The 22,122-nt window shown below is 44.9% G+C and overlaps 2 protein-coding genes across 9 annotated transcripts in view; one reads left to right on the top strand and one right to left on the bottom strand.

Annotated features, from left to right (window-relative positions):
- The window catches only part of ATXN1 (ataxin 1), a 243,075-nt gene extending 227,086 nt beyond the window's left edge, over window positions 1-15,989 (top strand). For all 8 annotated transcript variants that reach the window (XM_022586719.3, XM_089918378.1, XM_022586720.3 and 5 more), the window contains one exon: window positions 9,917-15,989. In XM_022586719.3, the coding sequence (XP_022442427.1) occupies window positions 9,917-10,447 (531 nt within the window). In that variant the 3' untranslated portion in view covers window positions 10,448-15,989. The remainder of the gene's footprint in view (window positions 1-9,916) is intronic.
- Window positions 15,990-17,344: 1,355 nt separating this feature from the next.
- The window catches only part of GMPR (guanosine monophosphate reductase), a 43,619-nt gene continuing 38,841 nt past the window's right edge, over window positions 17,345-22,122 (bottom strand). The window contains exon 9 of the mRNA XM_022586726.2: window positions 17,345-20,874. Coding sequence (XP_022442434.1) covers window positions 20,694-20,874 — 181 coding nt within the window. The 3' untranslated portion in view covers window positions 17,345-20,693. The remainder of the gene's footprint in view (window positions 20,875-22,122) is intronic.

Genomic DNA, 22,122 nt, shown 5'->3' with positions numbered 1-22,122 from the left:
TCACTGCATGTCTACTGATGGCTTTTCTTTCATTCCGCTATTTTTTATTTTGACTGCCACGTTCTGTGAGCCGTCAGTGGCAGCATTATGCATTTAATGGATTAGTTGGTGCCTAAAAATAGCCAGAGTCCTCATGCAAGCCAAGCAGAAGCCTGTGTGGTCCCTTAGCAGCCAAGGCAAACCAACTTGCCAAACATTTTACATGTAGGGCTTGGTGGATATGAACCCTAATGAATCAGAAAATAGGTAGTGGCTTCCCTCAAAGCAAAGCTCATTACCGGGCCTGGGGTCCAGTGATTGGTGAGAATCCATTCAGTTCTAATGCCAGAAAGGCTCCAGCAGAGAAATGGTATCGGACACATTTTTGTTTGTGTGTGTGTGTTCCCTCCCCCTCCCCACAAAAGAAGAAAAATGCTCTCCTTTAGCCTGTGTGTGATGTAAGTGCCCCCAGCTTGGGGATCTTACATGTGTTATTTTATTTATTTATTTATTTATTTAAAGGCAAAGAGGAATTTTTTTTTTTTTGGCTGTGTTGGGTCTTCGTTGCTGCGTGCGGGCTTTCTCTAGTTGCGGTGAGCGGGGGCTACTCTTCATTGCAGTGGCTTCTCGTTGCAGAGCACAGGCTCTAGGCGCATGGGCTCAGCAGTTGTGGCTCACGGGCTCTAGAGCGCAGGCTCAGTAGTTGTGGTGCACAGGCTTAGTTGCTCCGCGGCATGTGGGATCTTCCCGGACCAGGGCTCGAACCCGTGTCCCCTGCATTGGCAGGCGGGTTCTTAACCACTGCACCACCAGGGAAGCCATTACGTGTTTTACTGAAGCAGATTCTCTAAGACCCTTGTTGTTTATAGCTTTTTAAAAAATAGACTTTATTGTTGGATGTAGTTTCAGGTTTACAAAAAATTGAGCAGAAAGTACAGAGAGTTCCCAGATGCCTGAAGTTTCCCCTGTTATTAAAATCTTGCATTTTTGTGGTTTACTTGTGACAATTGATAAGCTAAATTGATACATGGTTATTAACTAAAGTCCATGCTTCACATTAGGGTTTACTCTGTGCTGTACATTCTGTGGGTTTTCATAAATGTGTAATATCACGCATCCAGCCTCCCAGTGTCCTAGAAACTGGTTTCCCCACCCTAAAAATCCTTCCTGCTTCACCTATCGGTACTCCACCCCACACCCCTGGCAACCACTGATCAGTTTCCATCTCTGTAGTTCTGCCTTTTCCAGAATGTCATGCAGTTGGACTCCTATAGTATGTAGCCTTTTCAGACTGGCTTCTTTCACTTGGCAACATGCGTTTAAGGTGCTGCCGTGTCTTTTTGTGGCTTTGAGAGCTCATTTCTTTTTAGCCCTAAATAACATGCCGTAGTTCTTTCAGGCACACAGTTTAAGACCCCAGGGGAGGAGGGCAAGTGGGATAGACCCGTGTGTCCCAGACCTGCCCTGGTCACCTGCTGCTTGGGTCCCGTGGAGGCCCTGGGAGCCAAGCGACAATGCGAGAAGAACCTAGCTCCTCCGTCACTTGGGGTTTGTGTTTGGAGGCGTCTCTGCGCGGGGATGTGGGTTCAATGAAACAGCTTCCACCAAAGACTGAGTCAGGCTTAGCGCAAATGTGATGAAATGTTTTAAATAGAACACTCACCGACGCTCTTACACTCGACTGAAGAGGTGTGACTTTTTATTAATGATCTTTCAACGTCGAAGTAAATGGGGCTCTCCGTCAGCCCCTCCGTCTTTGTTCCAGGGTTCTCTGATTTTCTTGATGTGTGGAATGTGGTTGTGCAAACTGGCCTTCGAGGAAAGCAGACTGGCTTTTCTCTGCAGGTGAAACAGACCAAGAACGTCACTTGCAGACAAAGTTAGGGATTCCCAATGTAATCATTTCACCAAGAGCAAGACGTCATCACTGAAACCCAGCTTCTGAGCGATGTCCTTGCTCCCAGATGCAGGCAGAATTTGTACATTTGTGATAGGCTCAAGCAAAAACGTTTTGTAAAACAGATGCCCTTCGCATATGTGAAAACAGGGATTCTCGTGAAGGAAAATGGAGACAAAGTTAAGCAACAGACCTTTTGTTTTCTTTATATCTTGCTTTTGGTGATATGTACATATTTGTGTATATAGACATAGCACCAATCTACCATTGAAAAGTACAACCAAACAGCATAAGTATGCGTATATGCATGCATTGTTTAGATACAGTAGTCTTTAACTAAGTAGCTAAAGGAATTTTGCTGAACACAGGAAGGTGACATGGAATAAATAATTATCAGCCCAGAAGTGAGGATGTGTTGCCTCCCTGTCTTGGTTTCTTCATCCTGAATGGAAGCTGGAGGTGATCGTTTTAGAGGAGTTGGTTTAGCGGGGCGGGAGGGAGGGAGGGAGGGGAGGGCAGGTTTCTCTCTGGAGCAGTGGTGAGCGACGGGCGTGCCTGCAGCAGCCAGAGGAGGGCGGGAAGAGGGTACAGGAGGATGGGAGGTGATCACCCCTAAAAAAGAGAGGTGCTGGATACAAGACATCCAGAGATGAAAGGCAGAGGGGCCTCAAGCTGACACCAGGACAAAGGCTCTTCATGCTCCCATTTCATCTTCCAGACTGCTTAAAGTGTTTGGAAAAGGATATATTTATGGGATGAAAAAAAAAGGACTGTGTCGAGCTGCCAGGAGTTATGTAACATGCTTTGACTTTATATGGTACTGCCCCCATGAGTTTATTTTCATTGGAGTTTAATCTGTCTGAACCCCCACAAGATCATAAAGTGAATTAATGGTTATTAGCCTGGCTGAAAGAGCAAAAAGGAACCTCAAGATTGGAGAGAAAGTAACTGAAGTGTGGTTCAGTGAAATCAGGGTGAGCTCAGCATCTGACTGACAGGGGAACGTGGAGTGAGGCAGCTGTGCCTCAGCCAGGAAAGCTGTCTGTTGGGGGCTGAGCAGCAAGACCCAGGGAAGGCGCAGCCCCTCTCCCTGGGGAGGATTGTAAGCCCAGTTTAGTCCTGGCTGGTGGAAGCAAGGCCAGGCAGAGCCTCTCCAGCGTCTAAACATTGACTTCTGTTGGCCAGTAGTGCCACTGCGGAGTTTTTGACACGTGGAAGGCATAGTCTTTCCGATTTGTACTGAGCACCTATTACATGCCAGGAAGTATTCTGTACCCTGGGGATGGAACAACGAGCAAAGCAGGCAATATCTCAGCCCCCATGGAACATATAGTCTTAAGGGAGTTTATGGGAAGAGGTGAAACAGACAAATATGGAAGTAAACAAAATAATGCATCGAAAGATAATAAGTGCTATGGGAAAAAAGTAAAGCAGCCTAGTGGGGGTGGGGAAGATAAGGATGGAGGGTAGGGTTTTTTTTTTTTTTGATTTTTTTTTTTTTTTTTTTGGCGGTACGCGAGCTTCTCACTGTTGTGGCCTCTCTCGTTGCGGAGCACAGGCTCCGGTCGCGCAGGCTCAGTGGCCATGGCTCCCGGGCCCAGCCGCTCCGCGGCACGTGGGATCTTCCCGGACTGGGGCACGAACCCGTGTCCCCTGCATCGGCAGGCGGACTCTCAACCACTGCGCCACCAGGGAAGCCCGGAGGGTAGTTATTTTAAATAGGTGGTCGGTGACGCTGTCTCTGAGAAGGGGAACGGGAGGACACAGGGCAGAACGGACTCCACATGGAGGGAATAGCAGATGCACAGACCCAGAGGCACGAGTGTTTTGGAGTGAAAGGACCAACAGGGAGACCAGTGTCACTACAGTGCAGGGAGGAGGGGGTGGGATGCAGACCACGCCAGGCTTATTCACGGAGGCTTTTTCTCCCCTTGAGAGAAGCTGGCTTGGCCAGGACTGTGGAGGTGGAAGCAGTGAGAAATGGTCTCATTCTAGCTGTAGTTGGAAGAGAACCAATGGGATTTGCTTATGATTTGGATGTGTGTGGTCTGGGAGAAGGAGTCGAGTAAAGTATGATGCCCAGGCCGTTGACCTGAACCCTGGAACAATGGGGACGCTGCCCCTGGAGGTGGGGAGGAACCCAGGAGGTGCCAGTGGGCAGGGGAATATGAAGAGGTCTGTTTGGGACACGTTAAGTTTGAGTTGCCCGTAGATAGCCAAGTGGACATCACCAGGTAACATGGTTGCCAGTATCCACGTATGCCCTGGTGAAGTCACTTGTTTTGCATACGTGTTCTGGCTCCTCACTGAAGGCAAGTACTAGGTCTTAAACAGTAAGTCCCTAACACTTCGCAGGTGCTCGGTGTTAGATTTTGAACTTTATTAAAACTGCAAAACCTCAAGTGTGAACACAATATTTCTCAGCACCCAGAGGGAGACCCACATGGACCTCAAATTCAACTAATTCAGACTCATTTCTGGTTTAAAGTGACAACATGTCACAAGATCCTACCATCAAAATAGTACCCCACTGGCACTGACAACATGTTTTGAAGCAAATAATGTTCCTCTCCAAGGGAGTTTCAAGAGGACAGACCCAACCATTTTTCTCACTGAAAAATCTGTCGGTATGATTTGTTCATTAACTGTTAATGATCAGTTAATCTTTAAGAATGTTTATGTCCTTCTGACAAACCTAAATACGAAATTGAAATAGATTTATTATGACTTACTTTCGTGTGCTTATTTGAGATATGTGCAAGAAGAGTTTAACTTTTTCTAATGAAAGGGCAAAAACTTACTTTAGTTCACATATATGCAGACCAAAAAAAAAAAAAAAGTGCATTATCTAGATAATTCAGGGTACATAATTAGGGTGGGAAGAATATTCGTGAGGATAAATATTAGCGAGGGTAAATAATTAGGAGAAAAATAACATGTGGCCTGAGCCATCCAGTCCACTGCTTACAATGATCAGATTTATCTGAATCTTTTGCTCCTGATCTGTGTGGACCCAGCTGAGGGGGTGGCATTCTTTTCCCAGAAGGGCAAATCACTTTTGGGAGAAGACAAAGCCAGAATTTAGGAGGAAGGGACCAAAGGCAAGCCTTTGAAGTGACAGAGAAAATTTGCCCAAAGTTCTCTAGGTTAAAATAAATCCCATTATTGGGATTCCCTGGTGGCTCAGTGGTGGAGAGTCCGCCTGCTGATGCAGGGGACGCGGGTTCGTGCCCCGGTCCGGGAAGATCCCACGTGCTGCTGAGTGGCTGGGCCCGTGAGCCATGGCCACTGAGCCTGCGCGTCCGGAGCCTGTGCTCCGCAACGGGAGAGGCCACAACAGTGAGAGGCCCGCGTACCTCCCAAAATAAATAAATAAATAAATCCCATTATCATTGGCTCTTTTCAGCGCCTCTCATGTATTCTCTTTCATCACTTCTTTTCTTTCATGAAGTTTTAAGTAGGCTGTTCAAGCTATCGACCATCTCACAGCATTTAATTCTAAGACCTGCCTTCATAGTTCGGGGAATAACGAAGGGCTTTCAAAATGCCCCAAAATATGGTGTATGTAATGGGGAGGATGTGCATCTATATCACAGCTTACAGAATCATCAGTAAGGTTACTTGTCACAAAGGCTTTGAAGCCATTTCTTCTCAGTGAGTCTGCAGATACTTGGCAACATGTGAAAGTCTTCGAATAGATTTGTATACAGTAGAAGTTATTTTCAGAACCTGAATATTGGCTGCTCTGAGGAATGTGTATAATATGGCTCACACAGCGAGAACTTGTTCGTTAGTGGGTGTTGGGCTGTCTGTCAGTGAGACTCTGCCCAAGAGCAGGGGATCATCTAGGAAACGCAGACAAACAGTCGCCACTTGAAGTAGGATTTGTTCCCTCTGCTCAGTGTATGATGTTAATGGCTTTAAGAGGTTTGGGACAGGATTTATGGAGCCAGCTCCAGGTGGGTCCTCCCACTTGGAACTCAGTTGGCATCCCCATCCGATACTATTACTTGTAAGTATATTTGTACGTATGTACATGCAAATATATATGTGTGATGTGAATGTAGTTCTGATCAGCCTCGTGACACTTATATAGAGAGACTTGATTTGCATAGTAGATGTAATAAGGCTGATGCTATTTCACAACTTTTTGTATCAGGAAAAAAATCCATGACCTCTGGTCATTGGATCCTATTTATTTCAAGTAACATTCCCCACTTTTGGAGCAGTGGAAATGTTAAGGTCATGTCTTCTGATGGTATTACAATACCTTTGTTCACAGGGGCAGAGATCAGGAACATAGGAAAAAGAAAATGGGTTTGGGGGCCAAAGAGACAGGGATTGAATTCCAACTCCATCAGTATATAGTCATGACGTTAGGCAAGTGATTTAATCTCTCTGAAACTATAGTTCCTTATTTGTAAAATTAGAACAACGGTATTTTTCTCACTTAGTATATTGTATCAAACAAAACGCTTTTTGTAAAGTGGGTACCTGAACGTTTGACATGGTAGAAACTCAAAAATTTTTCATTCTCTTTACGTTATTAAGATAACCCAGAGCAATGAAACTTCCCCCTGATAACATGCACATTTATATGGACTCATGCTCACATACACACTATAGTAATAGGCTTCCATATAAATTCATTCTAGTTGTTTTTTCTAAAAACACTTAGGTCTTCTATGGAGCAAATAAAGTATACCATTCAAAAAGTGTATCTAAAACTGGATTAATCATAGTTATCAAAAAAAGATAAAGCGGTTAAGTAGAAAAGCCACAATCCATGTAAATTACATGGAAATTCACTACATTTAAAGTGGGATATTTTAATTATTTATGTTTCTGTATGTGTGCCTGTGTATGAAATTCAGCAGAACATTTTCAATATTCTTGTATTTAGTCAATACAGTCAGCTCTGCATATCTGTGGATTCCACATCTGCGGATTCAACCAACCACAGATTGAAAATATTTATGGGCAAAAAATTCTAGAAAGTTCCAAAAAGCAAAACTTGAATTTCCTCAAACTTGGATAGTTCCCAGGCAACTATTCACATAGCATTTACATTGTATTTTAAGTAATGTAGATGATTTAATGTATACAGAGGATGTGCGTAGGTTATACGCAAATACTGTGCCATTTTATATAATGGACTTGAGCATCCTTGGATTATGGTATACTTGGGGAGTCCTAGAACAAATCTCCTGTGGATACTGAGGGACAACCATATTATTTTAATTTGCTCACACATCTACCATTTTCATTGTTCTTCATTCCTCCCTGCATCTGCAAACTTCCATCTAGATTCATTTTTCCTCTACCTGAAGAACTCTTTAGTATTTTCTTTAATGCAGATCTGTTGATGGTGAATTGTCTCAATTATTATTTATCTGAAAAAATGTCTTTATTTTGCCTTCATTCTTGCAGGATCTTTTTGCTCAGTGTAGAAGTCTTGGTTGGCAGTTCTTCTTCAGTACTTTAAAGATATTCCATTGTCTTCTAGCTTCTATTATTTTTATTGAGGAGTCAACTATAAATTTAACTCTTGCTTATTTGGAGGTAATGTATATTTTGTTCTGGGGGCTTTTAAGATTTTCTTTTCCTGACTTTGATTTACAGCAGTTAAACTATGACCTGCTGAGGTGAGAATTTCCTTTTATTTTTCCTGCTTGGGGTTTTGACCTTCTTGAATCTGTGGTTTATTGTCTCTTATCAGTATCAGAAAATTCTTAGCCATTATCTTCTCTCTCTCCTCCTTGTAGGATTCAAATTATGTGTCTGTTAGGTCTTCTCAATGAGTCTTCTATGTCTCATACCCTTTCCTCTGTATTAGCCATCCTTTTGTCTTTGTGTTTTATTCTGTATAGTTTCTTCTAAATCTCTATAATTAAAAAATCCAGTTCACTAATTCTCTCTTAAACCATGTTTATTCTGTGGTAAAATCCATTGCATTCTTGATTTTAGTGGCTGTATTTTTTTTTCATTCTAGAATTTCCATGGATCTTTTAAAAAAATAGATTCTAGTTCTCTGTCAGAATCCTCAACTTTGTCTTTGAGCTCCTTAAATATTGTAAACATAGTCATTTTAAAGTCTACATCTGGTGACTCTATATTAGAAGCCCCTGTGGGTCTGTTTATAGTATCTGTTGTTTCTGCTGGTTTTTATTCATCTCATCTGCTCATGGACCTCCTCCCCCTTTTTTAATTGAACGTCTTTTATTTGAAAAATTGTGGAAATAATTCAAGACCTTAATTTAATTTTAGGGATGAATGAGATGATTAAAATCTGAGCTTCAGACATTGAGAGGAACTGTCTGCTTCTGCTTCACCTTATTTCTAGAATTCAGTGCTTTGAGGGAGCACCCTCCTGTGGCTTACCCTGAATTCCGTTCCCTGCCCACTGAAACCCACCTCCCATGCTCTTGAGATTACCCAAAGCTCACTGTAACTGCCCCACTTTGGAATGTACAGATATCCTTAGGGGGAAATAGCATCAAACACCGGGTTCAAATGTCTGGCCAACACCCTTTCCTGATCCTGACCCAATGGCTTTTTTACTGGCATATTTTGTGTCTACTGCCATAAGAAAAACATATTTCTTTTACATTTTGTCCAGAGTTATTTTTGTTTAGAGTATTTAGTGGTCCTCATCAGGAAGGTTGGTCCAAATTAACTGGTCTACTACATCTACAAAAGCCATTGAAAACCGACTGTTTAAAACTACTTCATTCTTCTCTTTTTCTTTTTTATATAGCATAAAGTTGAAGAAATTAAATTTCTATGAAAATTAAACTGTTCAAACCTCAAGTGCATTTCAACTTGATTTGATGGCAGTAGTAATACTTGCACTGGAAGTTTGCAAATCCCTACACAGACCACCTCCTTGCCTTTGTTCACATAACCCTACTTCCAGGACTGTCTTCTCCTTGCAATCATTCCTCTCTCCTCCAGTCCCATTGTTTTTTAAAACTCAGCACAGTGTATCCTCATCCCAAAAGACTTCCTTACTCACCTCTTCCATGCCTTTCCTCTGCCCTCCGACAGCGTAATCCCATGCAGAGTAGTAGAGCCCCACTCTGCGACCACACTCGCCACGTTGATCGGCAGTTATCGTGCATGTGCCTCTTTTGCCCATTGGATTGTGAACTCCTTTGTGACCAAGACTATTGTTTTCAATTTCTTGAAATTCATCACAGTGAATGGCACATAGTAGCCTAGAGAAAACGGCAGGTATTGAAAGGATACTGGGCTTCCCCTGCTTTTGATATTTGTTTTTCAAACAAAAGGGAGACTGATTTGAGTACCTGGGGCTTGCCCATGTGGATGGGCCAAGCCCTTGAGCTGTCTGTATTCATTTCACCCTCAAACCACTCCAAATCCTGCCCATCCTTGGGGTCCTGGAAAAGCCCTCCCTGCTTTCTCCAGCCCTCCCTGATTCTGCTCCCCCTAAATTCCGAGAGTACGCATTCATTTATCCAGTAAATATTAAGTTTCAACCATGTGCCAGGTACTCTTTTAGGGGCCAGGGACACAGTGGTGAGCACATAAGTGCCTGCCTTATGGGGCTTAAATACAATCTAACTCTGATCCGTATTCAGCCCTGTTATACACGAGAATAGCATCTGTCCAGTGAGCTAATAAGACACAAGAATATACCTTGGGCTTGAGTCACGTGCAGCGCCTAGCCCAGTGCCGAACACTAAGTAGGTGTTCCGTCATCCTTGGGGCTCCACTGGCTTGTTTTAATGGAGACCAGCTGTAGAGCTGATACACAGTAAAACGATATTTTTGAATGCTGAATGGACTTCTACCGGCTTCGACCCAACATCTACATATGGTAAGTACAGGTACAGCAGAAAGTTAAGAACCTCATTTGCATCTGTTGGTGGAGGAGGTTTGGGGAACTGAGTCTTATTTTTTTCCATTCACCTATGCGTATGTATGTCTGTGTACGTGTAATGTATACAATAAAACAAGAATAAAATGTCTTCATTTCTTCCTTCCCTTCCCTCTCCCTGTCTCTCACTGTTCCCACAGGTCAGCGTGGAAGTTTTGGTAGAGTATCCTTTTTTTGTGTTTGGACAGGGCTGGTCATCCTGTTGCCCGGAGAGAACCAGCCAGCTCTTTGATTTGCCGTGTTCTAAACTCTCCGTTGGGGATGTCTGTATCTCGCTCACCCTCAAGAACCTGAAGAATGGCTCTGTTAAAAAGGGCCAGGCCGTGGATCCCGCCAGTGTCCTGCTGAAGCACTCAAAGACCGACGGCCTCGCGGGCAGTAGACACAGGTACGCCGAGCAGGAAAACGGGATCAATCAGGGAAGTGCCCAGATGCTCTCTGAGAATGGCGAACTGAAGTTTCCAGAAAAAATTGGATTGCCTGCCGTGCCCTTGCTCACCAAAATAGAACCCAGCAAGCCCGCGGCCACGAGGAAGAGGAGGTGGTCGGCGCCGGAGAGCCGCAAACTGGAGAAGTCTGAAGACGAGCCACCTTTGACTCTTCCTAAGCCTTCTCTCATTTCTCAGGAGGTTAAGATTTGCATTGAAGGCCGCTCTAACGTAGGCAAGTAGAGGCCGTGTGGGGAAAGGAAATCTGGCCCTCCTTTATCATTTGTATCCAGATTACTGTACTGTAGGCTAAATAACACAGTATTTACATGTTATCCTCTTACTTTAGGGTTCTGTTATAACCTTGTCCTTAGAGTTACAGCGGGGGTTGGGCAGGAGATGGTGCATATGCTTTTTCCACGCGTGTCTCTCAATGGGGTGGGCAGGCAGGGGCTGGGGCAGGTCCAGCCCGGGCTCTGGGCGGGCGTCCTGGTGGAAATGAACGTGGCCCCACGGTGCCTGCCTTTTCTAGCAGCGCAGATGCACCCATGGGGTGCCGACTTCTCCCGGTTTCGGGACAACGGGCTGCAGGGGGTGCGTGCGTGCGTGCAAGTGAGGGTGCCCGGGTGCCACGGCAGGTGAGGGTCTCTTTCTCTCTGCCTCCCTCTCTCTTGCTCTCAGCACGGGATTGGAGGTCCAGGGGCATGTCCTCATGAGGTTCTCACGTGCAAAATCAGCATCAGGACCCCAGGTTCAGGGCATCCCAGGGAGGCCGTCAAGACAGCAGATGGAAAACTAACCGTGTAAAAGAACATTTTTTTTCCTCCAACATATTTTACAATAAAAGCGACTTTTAATCATAGAGATATATATTCCCCCCATGGGGCCTGACTGCACTGATATTTTTTTAAAGAGCAACTGCCACCCGTGGGATTTCGTTTCTGCTTTACTAGTGCAGTGATGTCTCCAGGGCATCGTGGTGGGCAGGGCAGCCCCCGCTGCCATCGCTCCGCACCCAGGGGGTGGGCAGCGGGGGTGGTGGAGAGTGAAACCCACCCTGGTCTCTGTGCAGTGTTAGGAAAACCAATCAGGTTAATCGCATTGACTTCACTCCCAAGAGATAGACACAAGAGAGCCGCAGAAGCTCTTCGCATTGGGTTTGCAAATCTTCTGTCTTTTAACTCTAGTACTGTTTGTAGTTCATGACTATGGACAACTCGGGTGCCACTTTTTTCAGATTCCAGTGTGACGTGAGGAATTAGATTTTGAAGATGAGCATATATATTACTATCTCTAAGCACTTAAAATACTGTTCACACTTTTATTACCAAGCATCTTGGTCTCTCATTCAACAAGTACTGTATCTCACTTTAAACTCTTTGGGAAGAAAAACTAAGTTGCTTTCTTTTTTTTTTTCAACACTGTAACTACATTTCAGCTCTGCAGAGTTTCTCACGGAGCAAGATGTTGAAAGTTTCAATGTGGTTTAATGGGATGAATGTGAATTTTGAACTAGTATGTGACAATGAATGACCACCAAGTACAGCCTGACAGGAGGCACTCTTCACTTTGATGTTTGAGAAGGAATTAAAAGCATATGCAGAGCTGGCAGAGGAACTGAGAGGAAAGGGATGGAAAAAAGAATACTCACTTTTGTCCAGTGTTTTTCTTTTTAAGATGAACTTTTAAAGAACCTTGCGATTTGCACATCTTGAGTTTATAATTTGTGTGATATTCCTGCAGTTTTTATCCAATAACATTGTGGGAAAGGTTTGGGGGACTGAACGAGCATAAATAAATGTAGCAAAATTACTTTCTAACCTGCCTAAACTCTAGGCCATTTTATAAGGTTATGTTCCTTTCAGAATTCATTTTGGTCTTCTTACCGCATCTGTCACATAAAACCAGGTCTTAGCAGGACAACTCTGAGAATTTTCTTCAGATTCATTGAGAGAGTTTTCCATAAAGACGTTTATGTATGTGAGCAAGTTTTTTTTTTTTTTAAAAAGAAAACGATTACTTTGTTGTTGTTACTGATGTTATTTTCAGAATGACTTTTATTTTTCCATCTGAAATCAAATCAAGATTTAATGTTTGGTACAAACCCAGAAAGGGTATTTCACAGTTGAAACCTTTTATTCCCAGAGATCTGAAATATTGTTTGTGGGTTTTGAGTGTGCATTTTAAAGTGCTTTAAAAAAAAAAATGTTTTATAAGGAGGGAGAAATTTTTAAATATTCTTACTTGGAATGGCTGCAACTTATCTGAACAAATGCCTGAGTTTTCTTTTACCATTGAGAATAGTACTTTTTCCATTTCACCAATTAAAAAAAAATTCTAATGTCAACCCACATTTTGGCTATCTAGTATTCACATTTAGCTCTCAGCAGAACTAATGATTTTTACAAACCATTTTCTGGGGTGTACCAAAAACATTGGAATAGGTTTAGAATAGCTAGATCCAGTCCTTGACTTTCTTTGATTTTCATTACCCTCTCAGCATGCTAGCAGAGAGCTGGGTGAGTCCATTCTTGCAGTCATATTGCTTATTTAGTGCTGTATTTTTTTAAATGTCTCTGTTCAGAGAACTTGCTTAATCTTCCATGTATTCTGCTCAGGGCACTTGCAACTATTAGGCTTTGTTTTTCTTTTTGTTTTGATGGTAAGAGGAATATGGGGCTGCCATTATAGACTTTGTCCTCATCAGTACCACTAATTACAGCAACTCATGTGGACTCAGAGAAACACCCACCACCTTCTGGCTTCTTTCGAGTATCGAACTAACTGGATCCACACCTCCAACACTAAAATGGGAAAAACATAACGTGGTTTGGAGCAATAGGAACATCATCATCGTTTTTGTGCTTCTGTTTCAGGTATAGGAATTATCAAATAATTGGTTCTTTCTAAACATTGTCCCATTTCACTTTCTTGCTTCTTTAGCACGTGCAATACTTTCCGTGCCAATAGAGTCTGATCAGTGTGCTCTAGAGGAAGCTCAGACCCTTTTGGCTTTTTCATTACTCGGTCCCTCTTTCCTGTTCTGGCCAGAGTAAGGGCTGGAAGGAAGGAGCCAGGAAGGGGAGGGCCTCCTGCTGCGCGTTTGCCCTGCTGCGGATGCCGAATCCTGGGGCAGGGAGCTTTCTTTCGGGAGCCCTGTCTGCCACCTTGTTGCAGAAAGAGCAAGCAAAGGAGGTGGAAGGGGAGAACGGCACTTCCCCCGTCACCACGAGGAGTAGCGAATGTGCAGTGCAGACGGGAGGGAGACAGAGTCCTTTCTGAGGCGCACTCTGGAGCAATAGTGCCAGGATCAACCCATGTTCCACGATCTTTTCCGCGAGTGGGCAGGTCTGTGTCCTTGAGACTTCGAGCCGAGCCTCTGGGCGCGGGCAGGAAGCGTGGCCCGCCGTGTGCGCACCTTCCAAGCGTCCGGCCGGTGGCTACGGAAGGGGCCACCTGCGAACAATGGTCACCACTCCTTTGTGGCAGCTCTCTCTTCAAATAGAACATCCAGAGGACAGGGGCCTCCTCTTGTGTGCAGACGCTGGCGAGCCCCAAGGCTCCCAGAGCAGCCTTTGTCACTGCGCCTGCGTAGCCGACCTAACAATGACAGGCATAGAAACCCTTCCGTGCCGTGCAGCTTACGAGGATCAGCCATGTGCCTCTGTACTGTGTCCACTTTGCAATATTTACTGAACCCGTCTTTCGTTCTTCTTTCTTTCCTGTTTTCCATTTTGAAACTAATAACAGCAGGCCTTTTGCGTTTACAGTGGAACACAATCACCAAGAAATTAGTCAGGGCGAAAAGAAAAAGAATAACAAGCAACCAACAAACATGAACCTCTCTTTATAGGGATTTCTAAATATATAAAATGACTGTTCCTTCCTTAGAATGTTTTAACGTTAAGAATTATTTCAGTTTGTCTGGGCCACATTGGGGGTGAGGTGGGGATACAGAGATGGATGCCACTTACCTCAAATCTTTTAAAGTGGAAATCCAAAATTGCTTTTTCATTTGGACGTTCAGGATAATTTTCTATGTTGGTCAATTTTTTGTCTTTTCCAACTCACCCAGTTTGTTTTGGGATGCTTTTTCTTTTTTTCATTGCTGTCGTCAATCCCATTTCTCACTCTGAATCATGACCCTTTGTGTTTTCTGTTAGGTGAGTGTGTTGGGTTTTGTCCCCCACCGGGAAGTGGCAGCACCCCTCCTTCTCCCCTCTAAGGAACTCTGCGGAACCTTTCACACCTCTAACTCAGGGACGGGGCTGGCGTGTGTGTGGTACACTGATGTGTCCAGAAGCAGCACTTTGACTCTTCTGGAGTAGGGATGTACAACTTCAAGGAATGTTTGGATTTCCTGCATCTTGTGGATTTCTCCTTAGATACTGCATAGATTGCAATATAATGCTGCATGTTCAAGATGAACAGTAGCTCCTAGTAATCATAAAATCCACTCTTTGCACATAGTTTGATCTTTACTGAAATACGTTGCCAAAATTTATTTTTGTTGTGTAGCTTTGGAATTTTTGTTTGTTTTTTTTTAAGGAAACAATTGATGATACCCTTTAACATCTGTGACTACTAAGGAAACCTATTTCATAGAGAGAGAAAAAGAATCTCAAATGCTTTTGAAGACACTAATGCCATGCTATTTCAGATCTGGGTGAAGCAGCAGAGCTCTGTGGACTGAAGGCCAGGCTTTTTGAGCTGTGCTGGTTGTCATGGCCACTGTTTCATGAACTGCAGGCAGCTCAACAAACCATGGTCTGTTTTCTCCTAAAACCCTTTGCACTTCCTATCTCCTAGTCACCCGAGATGATCCCAGGTGAAAAAAGGGCCAGCGGTCTCTGTGGCCCAATCCAGCTTCTTCGGGGTGATGTGAAAGCAAAGGGAATTATGCTTTTTGGTTTTTAAAGTGAAGTGGAGGTCTTTGCTTCCACCTTGTTTTCAACCCAGAATTTCTGAAATAGAGAATTTTAAGAACACATCCAGTAATAACTATACAGAGAATATACTTTTTTATAAAGCACATGCGTATGCCATTGTGTTGGGTTGGTTTCCTCTTTTTTTCCACGGACAGTGTTGTGTTTCTGTTGATAGGGAAACTCCAAACTGTTTGCACACCTCTACTCCGGAGCTGAGATTTCTTTTACATAGATGACCTCGCTTCAAATATGTTACCTTACTGATAGGATCTTTTCTTGTAGCACTATACCTTGTGGGATTTTTTTTTTTTTTAATGTACACCTAATTTGAGAAGCTGAAGAAAAAAAACTTTGAAGCACTCACTTTGAGGAGTACAGGTAATGTTTTTAAAAATTGCACAAAAGAAAAATGAATGTCGAAATGATTCATTCAGTGTTTGAAAGATATGGATCTGTTGAAACAATGAGTTTCATACTTGTTTGTAAAAAAAAAAAAACAAAGGTTGAAAGTTACATGTTTTTTTTGTATATAGAAATGTGTCATGTCTAAATGATCAGATTTGTATGGTTATGGCCTGGAAGAATTACTACGTAAAAGGCTCTTCAACTATACCTATGCTTCCTCTATGTTTCTGTTACATAGAACCCTCTTCTGAGGGAGAGTAACTCTGTATTCTGCAATTTGAGAATACTGTTCATTCCTATGCCGAAAGTACTTCTCTGAGCTCCCTTTCTTAAACTCTTAAGCCATTGCAACTCCTTTTTCTTCAGAGATGATGATTGACATTTTCAGCACTTCCTGTTCCAATAAACCCAAAGAATATAATTCTGAACAAGAAGTGTTTGTAACAAGGGATCCTAGCTACCAAGAAAACAGGACTCATTACGAGGACACACACACAGAAACGTTCAGCCTTCTTTCCCCCCCGACACCTCAGTTCAATGGGGGGTGGGGTAAAACAAGGATTTCAGTTGAAATGCCTTGTTTTACTTTGGTTTTGATTTTTTCTTTACTATTAAGAGGCCAAAATAAATGTGGAGCAACTTCTCAGAAGTCGTATTCTGTCCAGAAATCAAGTTAGCCAGCAGAAACTGGACAGCTGGGGGGATACTGAGCAAATCTCCCTCTAATTCTTAAATTCAGAATCTCAGCCCTTCCCTTACCGTTACATGCGACGTTTCTGGTAGCTGACGTTTACCTGTACGATGGCGGGAGGGAACAGCAGCTTCAGTTTTTCATATCCTCATGACTCGCATACAAATGGTTCAGCTGTATTAAAATTAAGTGCTTTTTGGCCAATAGGTAGTATCTCTACAGTAACCGTCTCTTAAGAATTCCCGTCACTTTTCTTATCTGAAAGGACTCCAGTCTTCCACTGCAGATAATTGGAGATTTCACCCAAGTTTTCTTTCCCTTTAGTTTGTTCGTTTGCTGTTGGGATGGCCGATGAGCCAGTCTCCTTTTCCATGGCCAGTCTGAAGGCCCCCTTTGGAAGTGCTGTTTACAGTCATCCTTGCCGAGGTAACATTCTGTCCTCCGGAATAGCAAATCTGAGTGGTTACCAAGCTGGGTGTGTAGGTTTCCTCTGCTTCTTACATGAACCACCCACTCGTAAATCATCCGGTCCAGGAGTGGGGTGAATTCTTTAGTCAGTGAACATTAAACTTGATACCTGTGCATTCAGTTCTGTGAATAACTGCCCTTTTGGCCTTTCGGGGAGGTTTCTTCCTCCTCGGCCTTCACTGCTCCCTGTAAACCCAAATCAGTGTCAGCTGAAAGGCTCCAGTTGAGCCCAGCCAGTATTCGTGGTGGCCTTTGGTTAAGATGAGAGTCCTAATTTCTAGCCAGTGGGGTCCTGGTCCCAGAGCCATCTCTGAGAGTCACACTGTTGTATTTTTTAGTATCAGCTCACCACCCACCAACCTCCCCATCATACGCGTCCCACCGGCCAAGGGAAAAGAGACACTAGACCTCTGAGGGCACTATCAGACTGACATGGCCAGTACAGAGGAGAACTAGGGAAGGAATGATGTTTTGCACCTTATTGAAAAGAAAATTTTAAGTGCATACATAGTTAAGAGCTTCTATTGTGACAGGAGAACTTTTTTCCATATGCGTGCATACTCTCTGTAATTCCAGTGTAAAATATTGTACTTGCACTAGCTTTTTTAAAACAAATATTAAAAAAAAATGGAAGAATTCATATTCTATTTTCTAATCGTGGTGTGTCTATTTGTAGGATACACTCGAGTCTGTTTATTGAATTTTATGGTCCCTTTCTTTGATGGTGCTTGCAGGTTTTCTAGGTAGAAATTATTTCATTATTATAATAAAACAATGTTTGATTCAAAATTTGAACAAAATTGTTTTAAATAAATTGTCTGTATACCAGTACAAGTTTATTGTTTCAGTATACTCGTACTAATAAAATAACAGTGCCAATTGCAAATGTGTCTTTGCCTTGTGTTAGGTCCTCGGAGAAAGACGAGGCTGAGGATATGGTCGTAATTCCTCCCTCTTACTTAAGCTGCTGTCATCACTGGGTAGGTTTGTGGTGGAGAGGGTGACGTAAGGCAATGCTTTTCCTACTAATTTTGGGGGTGGGGAGAGGGTTGGTCTTGCTTGAGATGAGATTCTGAGATAAAAGGCATGTTTCAACATCTGATGTCTTGGCTGGTTCCGTTCATGTTTACTCCTATCTGAGCGTTGCTGTTTGTAAGAGATGAGGTAACTTTTGTTTTTCAACAGTATTTGGCATCTTTGTTGGCTCACAGAGCATTATCCATCCATTTCTGTACAGTTTTGCTGTACACTGGTTAGTTGTCTGAAGGTGGACAGTTCGTGTTTCCTGTAGTTCATGCCTGTTAGAAACTCAGAGGTTTGCACGGTGCCCAGTCTCAGATAGATGAGGCTCAGCAGTTGCCCCAGAAACTAGTTCCTCCAGGGCCCAAGCAGGTGAAGCCCTCTGCCCGCATCTGCACGCGTGACTATCCAATCCTTCCAGCCCTAAGGGTCTGCAGAGCTGGAAGAGAGCTCTCGGCATTAAATCCAGAGTTGTCGCTTAGCCCAGGCAGGGACGGGTAACTCCTTAACTGTTGCTGCCTTCTTGCTTCACAGATGGGGACATCTCACCAGGACTCTCCTTTAGGACTTAAGGGTTGAGGTTCCGACGCATTGTGAATGCTAGTGTGTGAGAGAGAGAACGTTGGTGTGTAAACTAGCAGTGATGAGCTGAGCCTTGTAACCCAGACAAGAAGGCTGCCCAAGTCCTCATCCTCCAGAGCATTCTGGGCAGACGTGGGCAAGTCTGGTGAAGCGGTCTGAACCACTGCCTTCCCTGCTCTTTGTTTTAATATTAGATGCTAAAGGTCCTGACAAGTTTGGGGTCCAGTAGCTGTGAGACTTACCTGAAGCAGTCATACTGATTAGAGAAAAGCCTTGGCTTCACATTGCTGCAACGAGGCAGACCTGGAAACCACCAGAAGCCCACAGGCGGAGCCGCCTAAGATGAATGGCATCTAGTCACTGGCACCCACCCCTGCACAGGAAGCCCTGCAGTCGGCAGGGTCCGAGGGCTGCTCCAGGGCAGGATTGCCCATGCCCATGGCTACTAGAGGCAAGAGACCAACTTGCAGAGGGTAAGGGGCCCTTAGAAGTGAAACCTCTGCTTCAAAATGATCCTGATGAGGTTTTTGGCTTCTGCAGTCAGTCACGTTTTCACTCCCCTAAAAACCAGGTGAGCGAGGGACCTGCCTTCCTGGAAACAAAGAGCAGGTAGTCTGCAAAATCTTCGCACAAGATGGATCAAGCAGGTGCACATCACCGTGGAGAGGACTGCCCAAAGGGGTGCCGTCGTGTGCTCCACCCTGATGGGAGAAGGTGACCCCCAAAAGCCAAGACCAGGGGCATGGAGAACGATGCCATTCTGGAAGTTTCCTTATTACTTACTGCTCGTCCATTTTAATGGATTTAAGACTTCTCCACTTCTCTCCCTTATTTTGCAAATAAAGAATCTCTTACAGCTAACACACTAGAGGACTCAAGTGTCAAACACGTCTTCCACAGGAACAGCATGGGGCTTACACCTCAGACAAGCAGACAAAAGAGGTGGGGTGCCTCCAGCAATGACCCACATCTTGCTTGATGTTCCACATCCTTTAGACCCTCATCTCAAATGTGTAGCCGTTTGTGTTTCTACCAGTATAAGAAGTATTCTGAATGGATTGAGGAGCAAAAAGCATTACAACGGAGTTCAAGTTGCTGGATCTTTAAAGGTATTCTTCTAAGACTAAACTCCGACCTGTAAGTTCCTGGAGTGCCATGGTTTGGTTGGATTCCTCATACGGTGTCAGTCACCATGGACATCAGATAATTAATTCGCTCTTACACAGTAGGAGTGTGTGGCTCCTTTCTGCTCCAGGGCTGTCGCTTGTCTTTTCAGAGAAAATTTAACTCCCATACCCGCTGCTTTAGCCTCGTTTAAAAGGAGTAAAGTAAAACACCCTGGGCTGCATACACCTCCCAGTCCTGATATTCAAATGATGCTTCAAAAGAAGTGGCCGGTCATCATTAATTCATCCGTGTTCACCGTTTAGACAAGTGTCACAGTGGACTGCTGTGGGATCCCTGCCAAGGCCACGGGTCCTTTCTCCAAGGAAGTACCACTGTCACCAATGAACACAGACCCTTATACAGTAGTGCCCAGTGGTCCTTCCTGGAAACCGTGACAAGGGAACGGTTCTATCTCAGATTTTAAACCAATGCCTTTTAGGAAGGCACTGCTCAAGGTTTTGGTCGCTTTCCAGTGGGACTCTACCTGCCAACTTTTCAGTGGATAACCTTTCAATAAAAGATCTCATGGAACTTCAAAATAATATTCTTTGAGAGGCCAACCCGATGAGCCAGAAAGGAGGAGGAGAGGGAAGAGACGGGGGAAAACAAACCAAATGAAAAACCAGGACGGGGACAGCTTCCTAGAAGCAGCAGCAATAGAGGACCTGCTCCCAAAAGGCACGTGCAAGAAAGGTGGTGGAAACACATCACCGCACCTTGGGGGCACCTGCCGGAATCAAATTCTTCAGGTTCACCTGTCAACTGCTTTTGTTCTTTTCCAGCAACCGAAAGCTGGACGGAGGGGATGCCGGTTCCTCTAGCTGTGGTTCCCCCCAATCTTCCCCTCCCGCCCTCCCCTCCCCTCCCCAGGTACCTTGACCACTAAAAGCCAAGCGTGGGAAGAAGGCAGAAAACCCCCCAGCTCCCCCGACCACTTGGTCCTGCAAATGCAGACTCCAGCACGCAGGCAAGTCTTCATAGCATTATATTAAAGTGAAACCCTTTTCTTAAAAAAAAAAAAAAAGGAAAGAAAAGAAAAAGGCGTGAGTGTTAGTTTTAACAAGGAGGTTACATGTTCTGGGCAGCTAAGCTCCAACCACTGACCCAGGAAGTGCCTTGCTTCTGGGATCAGCCGGAACCTCTGCCGTCACAGGAGGAGGGGGGTGGGAAAGCAGGCCTGTGCAGACGCTTCCAGCGGCTGGAGGTCGTCTCGTCCTTGATCTCGAGGTTAGCTGAACACGGTGTTGTGCTGCTGGGTCACCCGGATGAACGTCGCCCTCCTGCTGAGCTCTTTGAGTTTGGCAGCCCCTACATAGGTGCAGGTAGACCTCAGTCCTCCGAGTATGTCCAGAACAGTGTTCTTGACATCCCCTTTGTAAGGCACTTCCACGGTCTTGCCCTCAGAGGCTCTGGAAGAAAAAGGGAGGTTTTTTTCTTTTAATCTGGTTCTTTTCCCTTAAGAAGCCGGCCAGAAGGATTACCCAGCCGTAGCCCAAGGCACTCGGGCAGCGACACGCACGCCACCCTCCAACGCCACGCCCGCATCGGCCTTGCTGCACACGCCACGCAGGTCAGGCCAGCATCTCAGAGGAAGGCACTCCTCCTACCCAAGATGCATGACCTCGCTGCTGGCTGCCCAGAGCCCGTCAGCAACCCTGGAAGAGTCACAGACCCAGACCGTCACCCCGGAGGGCGACGTCCTCCCCAGCAGTGTGCACTACTCCGTCCCCATCGAAAACCGGCCCCGCCTTTCCAGTCTCTGTTCGTGCTGTACACACACCTCCAACTGACCCAGAGCCCCGGAATACCTACGGGACAGCGGAACAGACCTCCTGACCACTGCCCACCAGCGTCTCTCCCGCGTGCTCTCCCTGATCAACAACGGAACAAGCCCAGAGCGTCCCTCCCCCACCCCTGCCAGCTCTCCAGTCAGGGTCAGACAGAGCACCTTCACAGGGGACAAGCCGGAGAGGAGGAGGGAAAGGATGGAGAAAAGGGACAAGTCAAGCACCGCGAGGTGACGTGGAAACCTCCACTAGTAAGGTTAGTGGCTCCACTCACACGGCCTGTCTTCCCAGGGCCCTTGTTGGGTGCCCCTGCCCCCAGGCCCCAGCTCACCACCCTGCGTCTGCTCAAATCACTATGCCTGTTGTCCCGGGCGTGGCGCGGGGCTCCTGAAAGGTGGAACCAGAGCAGAACTAAGGACTTCCTCAGCACTGGAGGCTGCAGGGCTTTGGTTAGCGTCTTCTGAGTTTTCAGGGGGACACTGAGACCTTCAGAAGAGCTGGCACGTGGCGCCAACACTAGAGCACATCTGTCCTTGCTGATTCCACGTCACGTCCCCTTACTGCAAGATGGAGATACAGTCCAGACTTGCTTTAGGAGGGACATTACAAGAAGGAACTCTCCAATCCATGCAAAACTCTAGCCTCCATCTAAGGGTCAGGCCGTCTGGAAATTTTAACAATTAACTAAATTCTGGAACTTTCTTTAGCTGGTCTCTTCAACTGAAAAAGTAGCATCTCTTGATCAAAAAGTTATTACCTAGAATTTCAAAAGGGTAGTAATTCTTGAGCATTGCAATCTACACCTGCAAGACTACCCTCGGGTGAAATCTAGCAACTTAAACCATCCACCAGACCAAGGGCTGGCCTAGT

The sequence above is a fragment of the Delphinapterus leucas genome, chromosome 10 (genome assembly GCF_059928025.1).
Source record: "Delphinapterus leucas isolate spDelLeu-1000000601 "Yukka" chromosome 10, BTC_Dleu_Yukka2, whole genome shotgun sequence".
NCBI lineage: Eukaryota > Metazoa > Chordata > Mammalia > Artiodactyla > Monodontidae > Delphinapterus > Delphinapterus leucas.
This window is presented reverse-complemented; position numbering and strand designations above follow the sequence as displayed.